The 13,780-nt window shown below is 53.1% G+C and overlaps 1 protein-coding gene across 2 annotated transcripts in view; it reads right to left on the bottom strand.

Annotated features, from left to right (window-relative positions):
- Positions 1–13,266, bottom strand: part of HTT (huntingtin) — a 169,125-nt gene extending 155,859 nt beyond the window's left edge. The window contains exons 1-2 of one of the 2 annotated variants that reach the window (XM_051836726.3): positions 12,903–13,266; positions 2,036–2,119 (exon numbers count right to left, since the gene is read on the bottom strand). In XM_051836726.3, the coding sequence (XP_051692686.3) occupies positions 2,036–2,119; positions 12,903–13,129 (311 nt within the window). In that variant the 5' untranslated portion in view covers positions 13,130–13,266. Of the gene's footprint in view, positions 1–2,035; positions 2,120–12,231; positions 12,358–12,902 lie in introns of those variants that run through there. The other variant, XM_089325101.1, reaches the window with a different exon arrangement.
- Between the last annotated feature and the right edge of the window lie 514 nt (positions 13,267–13,780).

Genomic DNA, 13,780 nt, shown 5'->3' with positions numbered 1-13,780 from the left:
ACATTATGAACATACTGGACTGAATACTCAAAAATAATTAACACAGAAAACTTTATGTTATGTGTATTTTATCACAAAAATAAAAAAGTAAAAAGCAATATCCTGGAAGAAAATTTTTAAAAAACAAGTGCATTGGGGTTGGTGCTGTGGCATAGTAGGTTAATCCTCAGCCTACAGCACTGGCATCCCATATGGGTGCCAGTTCAAGCCCTGGCTGCTCCACTTCTGATCTAGCCCCCTACTAATGTGCCTGGGAAAGCAGCAGAAGATGACCCAAGTCCTTGGGACCCTTTACCCACATGGGAGACTCAGCTCTTGGCTTCAGATTGGCCCATCTCTGGCCATTACAGCCAGTTGGGGAGAGAACCAGCAGATGGAAGATCTCTCTCTCTCTCTCTCTCTCTCTCCCTCTCCCTCTCTCTAACTCTCTCCCCATTCCCCATCTCTGTCTCTCCGTAACTCTGCCTTTTGAATAAATATTTAAAATTAAATAAAAGTTTTTTAAAAAGTGCATCACCACAAATTTGAATCTGTACTAAAAATTAAGATTATTTTTCTCAGAGTTTTTGCTATCTAAAAGATTATGAAGAGTTCTTTCCATCTTCCAGGAGCAGTAACATAAATTATTTATTTTAAGGGGAAAAAAGCGAGCAGAGTATTGCACACATCCCCATCTGGTAAAGGAAAACAGAAAAAGGAAGTGCAGTCTCCTACCCCACGACTGGAAAGAGGCTTAGAAGTATTCACGGGCACACATTCGGTGCTGCAGCTCAGGCCCCACTTGGGACACTTGCATCCCACACTTGAATGGCTCAGTCCCAGCACTGGACTCCTGGTCCACCTGCCTGCTCAGGTACTCCCTGGGAAGTAGCCGCTGCTGGTTCAAGTAGTTAGCTGCCTGGACACCAGGTCAGGGACCCAGAATGAGTTTCAGGCTCTTAGCTCAACCTGGCCCACCCCTGGCTGTTACAAGCATTTGGGAAAGTGAAACAGCAGATGAAAGATGTCTTTCAAATAAAATGAAAATAATTTTAAAAATTAAAAATACATATTTACCATCGATAGCTATGAGAAACCACAGTTAAAAGCAAAGGAAATGAGGGGAATTGGCAAAGAAGCTACAGGGAAGATGCTGCTGGCTCATCCTAGCAAGAAACATCAAGCAAGGGAAGCCACTGACCTACGGTCAACTGCCTGCAGCCTGACCACCAGCACTGCTGGGCACACGGGCACAAGCCCAGGGACAGACACAGCCCAAGGCAAGCAAATAACAAAGGTGATAAACGGACTGTCTCAAGCTATCCAATTACTGCAGTAAATGTACAAATATCAAACTACAAATGATTTTTAAAATGGAAAGACACTGAATAGGGGTGGGGAGAGCACGTGCATGCCTTCACACATGACACAGAAAGCACCGGCACCTGCTGGCTCACTCCCCAGAGGCCTGCAAGGCCAGGTCCGGGCCACAGCCAAGAGCATCCAGGTTTCCCACAAGGGTGGCAGGGACTTGAGCACTCAACCCGTAGCACTGCCGCCTCCCAGAGTGCGTATTGGCGGGAAGCTGGAATCAGTAGCGGGAGCCAGGGACTGAACCCAGGCACTCATGTGGCCCACTAGTGTCTGCAGGAGAAACACTCACCCCCAGAGATGATTTTTAGATAACCAGTTATCAAAGGTGTGAATACAAGCATGCTACTGAATTATCTAATGATTACCACTGTTGTCTGTAAGACTACACAAAGGAAACCTGACTCATGGTGTCTGGATATTAGAGAATTTCCTCTTGGAAAAATACTGTTAAATTTAATCATTATGCTGGTATTACGGCGTTTGGTAACCTTGTAAGAAAAGCACGAAGTCCTAGTTCTTCAGTCAATGACACAGCCAAAAACACAGAGAAACAGTCATTATTTTAAATGGATTTCCTAGAAACTTTAAGACAACTGAGGATACACAAAAAATATTCTAGCCCTCAAGACTGAAAATATGCAAAGTTTTTATACTACCTCTAGAAAGTTGAGAGTGCAATTACCTGAGAGATTGTGCCACTATGTTTTCACATATTGTGAGACAATGATTCACGCGGTCTTTCTTGGTGGCTGAAAGTTCTTTCTTTCTAAAAATAAAAAAAAGCAGAAAGAAAAATGAACATGCGCTGAATTTTATTCAATCCATTTATCTCTACATGCCATTAGCCAGTACTACTTGACTACTGTGAAAAGAAACCACTGACACCCTGTGCTGGGGGCAGGGTGGGGCCCGGACAGAGGCAGCAATGAGCTCCGCCAAGGGTTCCTGATGTCTCTGCTCCAGACACATCAGGCGACATCACTACATGGCTTATTTTCTCCATTTCAGAGAGAAGGAGAGCAGTGACTTGCCCACTGTCACACAGACAGGAGAACGAGACAGCACTTCAACTTTAACTTCCCTGCATTTCTCCAACTCACGCTTTTTCACATGCTGCGTCACTGAAACCATAATGCAAGTTGAGATGTTCTGTGCTCTCACATCAGCCTTCACCACTAACTGCTCCAGGGGGGCCAGAACGGAGAGCACACACAGCCTGGGGAGCTGCGCCAGACAAGAGGCAGACGAGCACAGCAGCTCCCTGCCGAGGTCTGGGAGAGCAGGGGAGATGGCCAAGCGCCTGGGCCCCTGGGAGGGCAGTGGAGGACGGCCCAAGCGCCTGGGCCCCTGGGAGAGCAGGGGAGATGGCCAAGCGCCTGGGCCCCTGAGAGGGCGGTGGAGGACGGCCCAAGCGCCTGGGCCCCTGGGAGGCCGGTGGAGGACGGCCCAAGCGCCTGGGCCCCTGGGAGGCCGGTGGAGGACGGTCCAAGTGCCTGGGCCCCTAGGAGAGCAGTGGAGGACGGCCCAAGCGCCTGGGCCCCTGGGAGGGCGGTGGAGGACAGCCCAAGCGCCTGGGCCCCTGCACCCGCGACGGAGATCTGAAGAAACTCCTGGCTCCCGGCTTCTGATCCACCCAGCTCTGGCTGTTGCGGTCATTTGGAGAGTGAACCAGTGGATGGAAGACCTCTCTCTCTGTCTCTCCATCTCTATCTGTAACTCTGCCTCTCAAATAAATAAATCTTATTTAAAAAAAAAAAAAAAAAAAAAAACCTGTAACGCACGTTAAAACTGACAGCATGTCATACTTTGGTTAGCAAATTTTTCATTCTGAGCAGAACAGCAAATGACAACATGGACTACAATGGATGGGTGTTCGACACAGTGACACATAATGTAATTTCTAGTCACGTAGCAGGCTTTTTCTACTTCTAAAAATTATTTTTAAATGGCTACAGTCACATTCCATATATGTAGGATCTTTGAAAAGTTCACGGGCAGTGGCTGGAGTTATGGCACAGCTGGTTAGGCTGCCACCTGCAACACCAGTATCTGGGTTCAAGTGCTGGCTGCTCCACTTCCAATCCAGCTTCCTTCTAATGCTCCTGAAGGCAGGGGAAGATGGCTCCAGTACCTGGGCCCTGCCACCTGTGTGGGAAACCTGGAAGAAGCTCCTGGCTCCTGGCTTCAGCCTGATGCAGCCCTGGCTGTTGTGACCTTCTGGGGAGTGAACGAGTAGATAGAAGATCTCTCTCTCTCTCTCTCTCTCTCTAACTCTGCCTTTCTAGTAAATAAAATAAATTTGTTTTCATGGATAAAAATACATATTGTGAAAACTATGCATGTTTAAAATTAAACATTTAAAATTTTTTTGCATCAAGACAAACTTTTTAAATATTTATTTTATTTACTGAAAGGCAGAGTGACAGAGAGGGAAGAGATTCTTCCATTCACTGGTTCACTCCCCAGATGACTGCCAACAGCCAGGGCTGAGTCAAGCTGAAACCAGAAGCCAGGAATTCCATCTGTGTCTCCCAGGTAGGGACTCAAGTACTTGGGCCGTATTTCACTGCCATCCCAGCAGCATTAGCAGGAACCTGGGTCAGAACCAGAGCAGCCAGGACTCCAATCAGCCCTCCAGTACAGGATCTGGCCATCCTAAGTGGAGGCCCAACCCACTGAGGCACAATGCCCACCACAAGACAAACTTTCGGAATCCCACCTTTCTAGACTTTCTGAAGTGCCTCATAAACCTCAATCAGACATAAGCAAAGGCTAAGGCGTCCAGATCCCCAAGCAGCTGGAAGTCAACCTCCTACTAAGCTTCTCAGCTGAGTGCAAGGAGATGCCCAGCCCCGTCCGGGTCACTGCAACAAACCTATGTGTCGCTTCACAAGTCTCCCAGGCTGGCCTTATACAAGCAAGTCAAGGCAGGAGGACCCAAGCACAGGGCTAACTAGACAGTGAAACCAGCACACACCTGAGTTATCTGAGGGAATGCTATACCAAGGAAATCAAAACTGCACCGTACAAGCACCCAGGACCATCTAAATTCCCAAGGCAATCCTTAGGCTCCTGAAAGTGTGCTTGGAGGCATCGCCTATTAAAATTGCGCAGGTCCACTTTGGGCAGTCTCTGAAGGCGCTGCACACGTGGCCAGGGGGCCCACAGGCAAGGAAGCACCTCCAAGGGTGCAGTCAGAGGCCAGGGACGCCAGCAGGAACAGACGGGCTCCACGCACAAAGACCCAGGGCCTAGGGAGACCTATTCCCTGGCACGTGCAGAGGGCTCCTCCTCACACTGCCCAGCACACTCACAGCCCACACGGTCACTCGCCTGCCTGCTGTGTGGTAACTTGCTATCCCATAACAGTTTGCTAAAAACCTGCTGCACTGTATTTTCAGGGTCCCTGATAAAACCAGACATAACCAGCTGCAGCCAAAACTGTGACTGGAGCCTCTGCACAGACGAACTCAGAAGGAAAACAGTATTCCCTTGAGGCTCGCCGCAATGGTAATGCCGCCAGCGTCCCAGCCCGCGAGGCAGGCAGAGCAGGCCTTGCTAAGGCACACCCTCCCGGACTCTCCACTCCCTCCCCCTGCACCCAGCAGGCTCTGTCACATGGCTTCAGGAGACTCGCGAACCCCTCGCTGACAGAGATGGACTTCATTTGTTGGTTCTATCTCCCCATCTCCTTATGCCGGAAAGAGTCTCTCAGGGGAGTGGGCGGGCCTGCTGCTGGACAACAAGGGGTCTTCCCAAGCCCTGCCCAGTAAGAAGTCCTCACTACTATGGACCACGCGTGTGCTTCCCATGCTTCCCTCCTGAAAGGGGCTGACTGAGAAGGTACAGTATGTAGACTACCGCTCATCCACCAAACTCCATCCTTGCCTTCCTGGACACACGGCCCCCAGTTAGAGGGGATGCTGCCCAGCCTCCCCACCGCTAGCCACAGACAGGTGACTTGGCCCTCACAGATGCCCTAGGCATTTCCCTTCATCTCCCTCCAATCGGAACAGACACGACCAGCACACAGGTTCTGCTTATACCAACAGAGACAAGAAGCCTGCAGATAACAGAATGGCCGCACCTTGGGACTGTAAGTGACCAGTCAGAAACACAAGTCCCCGGAACTCCCCATCCCCACGAGCCACTCACTCCAAAACCACCATGTGGAGACAACCCAACATCCTTCACCGGTAGATAAGTAAACCGCTACAACCACACAACACAAAACTGCTTGGCAGTAACAAGGAACACTGGTAACAGAAAACAGGAGGAATCTTAATACACTATGTCTAGGGGAATAAGCCAGACTCAAAAACTACACGGGATGACATCAATTATAGAACATTCTAGAACAGACGAAACTCAAGAATGGGACACTGACGCCTCCTAACCAGATGATGTCCAAGGTCCCTCTCAGCTGTTGCCAAACTTTATAAGGCATGCACTGACAAAGCAGCATGTGATGTCAATTATCCCCGCTGTTAAAAGTACAACCTGGGGCCAATGTGCTGTCACTCAGCAGAGCTGTCAGGGTTACCAAGAAAGAGGAGAGGAAACGTTATCAACAGCTTCAAACTAATTACCCACATGCCTCGCAAAGGGCCACCTTCCTTAAGCGAGAGATACAGATGAGTTAAAGCAAGTTCCCTCTTCCTCCTTATTTTGAGATATCCCAGAACAGAGTTTGCAGTGAACACTATGGCACCAGCTCCAGGCCCGCCACTCTGCGCTGACGTCACAGGACTTCGAGTTGATCACGCCCTGACTGTTGAAGACAGCTGTCGCCGCTACCCTGCAGCATGAAGCCTCACTACTCGGCTGTGTCTCTGAGCGGCGTTGGGGAAGCCGGCCGACTCCCCTTCCGCAGACCCTGCCAGCACTGCCTCAGGCCAGCAGAGCATCCGGAACGACACCTACACCTCACCTGTTCCAGAGACCCACCGAGGAAGGACGAGTGTTCTCTGTTGGAGAGTAAGTCAAACAACATTTAAACTGACTCACAGAGGACAATGCTGTGGCACAGCAGTGAAGCCACCGCCTGCAGCGCCGGCATCCCATGCAGGTGCCAGTTCGAGGCCCAGCTGCTCCACTTCTGATCCAGCTTCTTGCTAAGGGCCTGGGAAAGCAGTGGAAGACAGGCCAAGTGTTTGGGCCCTGCCACCCATGTGTGAGACCAGAACAGGGCTCCCGGCGCCAGCCTGGCCCAGCGCTGGCTGTTGCAGTCATCTGGGGACTGAACCAGCAGACAGAAGACCTCTCTCATGTGTCTCTCCCTCTAATTCTGACTTTCAAAATAAATGAATAAATCAAAAAAAAAAAAAACTGACTCAAAAGTTCTTGAGTCAGTCTTATCAGGATTCAGAAGATAAAAGATAAACAATGTGGGGCAACCCCAATGTCCTTAAATTCAGAGCCCCTCTAACTGAAACTAAGACAATCACCCCCAAGACTTTCATTTCAAACCCTCAATGACTCTTACTGGCAAGACTTTATTATTGGGCCGGTGACACGGCTCAATAAGCTAATCCTCCACCTGCGGCGCCGGCACACCAGGTTCTAGTCCCGGTCGGGGTGCCGGATTCTGTCCCGGTTGCCCCTCTTCCAGGCCAGCTCTCTGCTGTGGCCCGGGAGTGCAGTGGAGGGTGGCCCAAGTGCTTGGGCCCTGCACCCCATGGGAGACCAGGAGAAGCACCTGGCTCCAGGCTTCGGATCAGCGCAGTGCACCAGCCGCAGCATGCCAGCCACGGCGGCCATTGTGGGGTGAACCAACGGCAAAGGAAGACCTTTCTCTCTGTCTCTCTCTCTCACTGTCCACTCTGCCTGTAAAAAAAAAAAAAAAAAAAAAAAAAAAAAAAGACTTTATTATCAAAAAGAAGACAGCACACTTCCTGTCACGGTCAGCTGAGAAGAAAGGATGTATTTTTAAGTTTCTTTTTTTAACTTTATCCAGAATTATTTTCCAACAATCCAAACTTTTTAAGGGAAAAACTCGGGTATAATAAAATTAAATTTTAATCTTTTCTTTACTCAATAGATAGTGCTACAGTCACAAAACTCTGCTGGTAGATACAGTCTCCACTGGCTGCTGCTCTTAACTAAAATTCCAACTAATTATTAAATGCCTATTTTGTGTGAGAAGCATAAAAACAAACCACCAACTTGGTACCAAACTACTGATTTTATTCCATTTTTCTTAAATCCAGTGTTATTTCCAACAAGTGCATAATTTGACAAATTATACTTGTAAGAATGACACAATTTTTCTACGTTAAGCCCTCAAATGCCAGCTTAAAAACACAGGCAAGAAGCAGACACTCGGAGCAGTGGTGAAGTCCCACATCCCGTTTCGGGGTCCTGAATCTGCTTCAGATCCAGCTTCTTGCTAAGGCACACCCTGAGAAGGGGCAAGTGATGGCTCAAGAACTGTGTCTCTGCCTCCCATGTGGGGGACCCAAATTAAGTTCCAGGCTCCTGGGGCTGGCGCCATGGCACCCTAGGTCAATTCTCTGCCTGTGGCACCAGCATCCCATATGACCACCGGGTTCTAGTCCTGGTTGCTCCTCTTCCAGTCCAGCTCTCTGCTGTGGCCTGGGAAAGCAGTAGAAGATGGCCCAAGTCCTTGGGCCCTGCACCCGCATGGGAGACCAGGAAGAAGCTCCTGGCTTCAGATAGGCGCAGCTCCGGCCGTTGCGGCCATTTGGGGAGTGAATCTACGGAAGGAAGACCTTTCTCTCTGTCTGTCCCTCTTACTGTCTGTAACTCTACCTCTCAAATAAATAAAAATCTTAAAAAAATAAAATAAAAAAAAGTTCCAGGCTCCTGACTTTGGACCTTGGCTGTGGCATGCATTTGGGAAGTGAGCCAGCAAGATCTCTCTAGTTGTCTCTTTGTCACTCTCTGCCTTTCAAATAAAAATAAGTTTTTTTTTTCCAAAAATGCAGGCAAATAGAGCCAAAACTTTCTAAGAAGTATCTCCTTTTTGTATCATACCCTTGTTCTAAGTGTGAGGACCAGACTTTATTTTCGACTACAAATATACAAAAATGAAAAAAAGAAAAATCCTCCCACCAGTACAGCCCTCTGAAAGATGACAAAAGAGCAACAGCACAAGGAGCAAGCACAGCCGTGGAGGACCCTGACCGCCCGAGACATCTCTCACGTCCTCCCGCCTCCGTGTTCCCTGTCTGAAATACCACCTTGTGACCTCATTTTGTACAACAAGCAGACCTGAAAGATCTAGAAAATTCCAAGGATCTCATTACCCCCCAGAATTTAATTAGACAATGAAGTCAAACTGACTTGTTCTCCATGAAGAGTACGGAATTGAGCGGAAAACGAAACCACCTTCTCTGAGCAGGAACTAGATAAATATGGCAACACAGTGCTAAAGCTTTAATCACTTTAACTTCATCTAAGCTGCACAGGCACACAACTGCGAGGACAAGGAAAAGCCAATGACCCATAGCCTGCTGCAGTCACATTTTAAAATTACCAAAGAACTAACTCCAAAAATGGGAACTCAGACCCCTCATCTAAATTCTCACTTTCAGAGTCAGGTGACGATTACGCGGGGCCGGCACTGTGGCACAGTTGGGTGAAGTCGCCACCTGTGAGCCAACATCCCACTTGGGTGCCGGTTCAAGTCCCCGCTGCTCCGTTTCCAATCCAGCTCCCCATTCGTGGCCTTGGAAAAGCAGCAGTAGACGGCCCACGTGCTTGGGCCTGTGCGCCTGTGCGGGAGACCTGGAAGAAGCTCCTGGCTTCAGCCTGGCTCCACCCTGGTGATTGCAGCCAACTGGAGAATCGACCAGCAGATGGAAGATCTCTCTCTCTCTCTCTCTGAGTGTGTCTGTCTCTCCCTCTATCTCTTGACCTTCAAATAAATAAACAAATCTTTTAAAAAGGATTATGCATAAAAATATGATTCCAGGTTGGACTCCCGAGAAATCCGAAACACCCACTCCTCGGCCTCTCCCCACGGTGGCCCTCAGGGGCACCCTCACACCTGAGCGCGGGTGCAGCGAGGCCCAGGGCTGCGCGGCCTGCACAGGGAGGACTGTGAGGGGCCGGGCAGGGCCTCAGGGTCCTCTGCAGCAGCTCTAGGACTCCGACCAGGCTCTATGCTGTGTGAGAGTGTCCCAGACAATTAGGACTTTTCAGGAAGATTTTTAAAATAAAGATGGGGATACCAGCTCAGTCAGAACTATTCTGTGCATACACACATTAATACTTCGGCTATCAGAATCCGTGTCATTTAAGCACAATATCCTGCAATGCTCACAACAGCAAATGATGTGGAGGTCACACAGAATGCTGCGCACTGAAATTCTTCAGCAGATGTAAGGAACCACCTAACCCAGGGAGGACACTGAAATATCAGTTATGTTGTACTAATTTTTTTTTTACTAAAATGTCTTTAGACAGATGGAAGCATAAAAATAAGTATAACAGTCAGAGTTATACAGAGAAAGAAGAAGAGGCAGAAAGAGAGAGGTTTTCTATCTGCTGGGTCACTCCCCAATTGGTCGCAACAGCCACAGCTGTGCTGACCCGAAGCCAGGAGCCAGGAGCTTCTTCCCCGTCTCCCACACGGGTGCAGGGGACAAGGACTTGGGCCATCCTCGCTGCTTTCCCAGGTGCATGAGCAGAGAGCTGGATCAGAAGTGGAGCAGCTGGGACTTGAACCAGCACCCACATGTGATACTGGCACCACAGGCAGCGGCTTTACCTGCTCAGCCACAGCGTCAGCCCCTGCTCTGCTTTTCAAATAAATAAATAAATAAACCTTTAAAAAATGAGTCCTAAAATATTACCATATTTTTTTTCTTTTTTATTTTTTATTTTTTATTTTTTGACAGGCAGAGTGGACAGTGAGAGAGAGAGACAGAGAGAAAGGTCTTCCTTTGCCGTTGGTTCACCCTCCAATGGCCGCCGCGGCCGGCGCACCGCACTGATCCGATGGCAGGAGCCAGGAGCCAGGTGCTTTTCCTGGTCTCCCATGGGGTGCAGGGCCCAAGTACTTGGGCCATCCTCCACTGCACTCCCGGGCCACAGCAGAGAGCTGGCCTGGAAGAGGGGCAACCGGGACAGAATCCGGCGCCCCGACCGGGACTAGAACCCGGTGTGCCGGCGCCGCTAGGCGGAGGATTAGCCTAGTGAGCCGCGGCGCCGGCCAAAATATTACCATATTTTAATATAGGAAGGGTAAACTGCTACCTGTTTTTGGCCAGCCTACAAGCTAACAAATGCTTTTACTTTTTTAAATGTAAGTTTACTACACCTCCCTAAAATCAAATAATAATATTTCATGCTATGTGAAAATTACATGAAATTCAGATGTCACTGTTATCTGTAAACCTGACTGGACACAGCCAGTTCATCAGGTACTATCTGTGGCCGTTGCCTGCTACGGTGGCACACTGGAGGAACTGCAACAGTTTGCCCACAGAGCCTGAAATATTACATTCAATCACTGACATAAAAGTCTATTCATCACAAAACAATGGAAAGATAAATCTTGCTCATGGATCAGAAGAATCAATATCATTAAAATGTCTATACTGGCTGGATGACAGTGGGTAAAGCCACCACCTGCAGTGCCACTATCCCACATGAGCACTAGTTCAAGACCCGGCTGCTCCACTTCTGGTCCAGCTCTCTGCTATGGCCTGGGAAAGCAGCAGAGGATGGCCCAAGTCCTTGGGCCCTGCACCCATGTGGGAGACCTGGAAGAAGCTCCTGGCTTCAGCCTGGCCCAGCTCCAGCCTTCTGGACATTTGGGGAGTGAACCAGCATACGGAAGTTCTCTGTCTCTGCCTTTCAAAAAAGTTTTTACAGATCATCTATCTTGTATGGGTTTACTAGTATCCAGAATATATAAAGAACTTTTGTAATTCAGCAATAAAAATATGTAAATACTAAAAAATGGCGACAAGAGTTAAGAAAAAGCCTAGCTCCCCAACCTCCCCACTGAACCTCCTCAGAGAAAGAGACAGAGCCTCTCATCCACTGGTTACCCCCAAGTGCATAAGGGCCGAAGGCGGGCAGGAGGAACTCAAAAGGAGTGAAGCTGCAGTCTCCTGCCCAGAACCCGGGCCCTTGGGCGATCGCACGGCTTCCCGGGACCTCGCCTAGCAGGAAGTGCACTCTGACACAGGAGGCAGAGCCTCCACCCAACTCATTTTTTCTTACAATAAACGTATTAACTTAGGCCACTGCAGCGGGATACAACCCTAAGTGGTAACACCAACCAGAGCTAAACTCATTACCGCAAGCAGAGATCAACAATGCTGCTGGGTCTCGCCCAGGCGCACTGCCAGCCAGAACCACGCGGGCCCAGCTGGCGTGCAGACTTCCAGCCAGGTCCTTTTCCCGCCCGTGTGCCCCTTCACGTGCATGTCAACAAAGTTCATTTCCCAGCGGGGCTTGGTCGCGCCAGGCCTCGGCTCTAACACCCCAGCGGCTTCCCTGCGAGAAGGCGGATCCCCCGATGGCCCTCCCTCGCCCTCTGACCTTCCCTCCCGCCCGGAACGCCCCGCTCCGCGGCCTCGCGCCGGGCCCTGCTCGCTCTGCAGGCCTCACCTCAGAGGCCAGCGCGGCCCCCGGCCACCCCAGGCAAACGTCAACGCCTTCCAGCCCGACAGTCGCCGTCCCTCCCTGCACTTCCGGCTGCCAGAGCGCACACCGACCTCGGCGTCCGGCTTCCCTACGTCGGCCCCACGCGAGAGCCCGGGGGAGCGGAGCTCCGTCCCGGCTGGGCCCGCGCCTGCACGGTGCCGGCCAAGCACACAGGAAAGACTTCCTGACGGCGAATAAGCCGGAGAGCAGCAGGGCAGAGCCGCGGAGCGAGTGCCGGGGAGTACCTGTCTTCACCTTTACAACGAACGGGATTCCCGAGCTTGATTCTCAAACGAGCCCGCACTGCTCCCCGGAGCCCGCTTCCCGTACTGGACGCTCAGGACAAGGCCAGCGCAGCAGACACGGAGACCGGGAGAGGGGCTGCAGGGCGGCCCGCCCGACACACGGGCGCCCCGGGGCGCGCCTGCCGTCCACACCGCCCGTCGGGAAAGCCCGCACTCCCCAGCCTGCTCGGGGACTTGCTTTCCTGTTTCTGCCTCAGAACCCCCTCCCCAGGCCCAGCAGGGTAAGGGGCTGGCAGCAGCGAAGCCCCCGGGCGCCCCTGCGGCGGGCACCCCGCGCCCCGGCCGGCGCCGCGGGAGCGCGCGTCTCGCGCATCGCACCGCGCCGTGTCCAGCACCGCGCTGGCCGCGGGGTCCCGCGCGCGGGCCAACGCGGGGTCGCAGGCCTGTCGCTCAGGCCGCGCTCGGAACGCGGCGCCCACGCGGGCCCGCGGGGCCGCGGCCGCAGTCGCCGAGGCTCCCCCGCCCGCGCGGCCCCGCCGGCCCAGCAGCATGACGTCACCCGCGCCCGCACGGCCTCCCGCGCCGGGCCCGGCACCTCCCCTCCCGCCGGCCGTCGCCGCACCGTGCTCCCGACCCTCCGCCCCGAGCGGCCGGCGCCCCCGCCGCTGCCCCCGGACTCACGGTCGGTGCGGCGGCTCCTCGGCCATCGCCGGGCCGGGAGGCGGCGGCGGGGACGGCAGCGGGGGCGGCTGCTGCGCGGGCGGCGGCGGCGGCGGCGGCTGCGCGGGCGGCGGCGGCGGCGGCTGAGACGGCTGAGGCGCCGGCGGCGCTGGCGGCGGCTGCTGCTGCTGCTGCTGGAAAGACTTGAGGGACTCGAAGGCCTTCATCAGCTTTTCCAGGGTCGCCATGGCGGCCTCTCACCCCGCAGGGCAGCCCCCAGCGGCCTCGGGCCGGCTCGCGGCGACGCGGCGCCCCTCAGCAGCGAGGCAATGAATGAGGTTCGCGGCCGGGGGCAGAAGCGGAACCAGCGCGCCCGGCCATCTTGGGCCCGTCCCGGCAGCCCCCGCGGCGCCCCGCGTCCAGCGACGCTGCGTCGGCGGAGGCAGGACCACGCCGAAGCGGCGGGATTGACAGCCCGAGGCGGCCGTCTCTGCCTATGGCCGGCCGAGGCGCCGGCCCGTACCTCCCCCACTCCGCCCTCGGCAGCTTCGCTCCTCAGAGCCTGCGCTGCAGTTAGAACCCAGCGCTACCTGAGGGCGAAGACGGCGAGGGGGCGGGGCGAGGAGCGGCTGCGGGGCGGGCCCAGAGGGGGCGGGGAGAGGGCGGGGCGAAGAGTGACTGAGGGGCGGGCCCAGAGGGGCGGGGAGAGGGCGGGGCGAGGAGTGACTGCGGGGCGGGCCCAGAGGGGGCGGGGGAAAGGGCGGGGCGAGGAGTGACAGAGGGGCGGGGCAAGGGCGGGGCGAAAAGTGACTGAGGGGGCGGGGAGAGGGCGGGGCGAGGAGCGGCTCTAAGGGGCGGGGCGAAGGGTGGCTTAGGGAACGGGGAAGGGGCAGGCGAGG

The sequence above is a fragment of the Oryctolagus cuniculus genome, chromosome 2, assembly GCF_051225735.1.
Source record: "Oryctolagus cuniculus isolate XC-2025 breed Fujian yellow rabbit chromosome 2, ASM5122573v1, whole genome shotgun sequence".
Lineage (NCBI taxonomy): Eukaryota > Metazoa > Chordata > Mammalia > Lagomorpha > Leporidae > Oryctolagus > Oryctolagus cuniculus.
The sequence above is the reverse complement of the archived record's forward strand: the minus strand, read 5'-3'. Positions and strand labels throughout refer to the sequence as shown.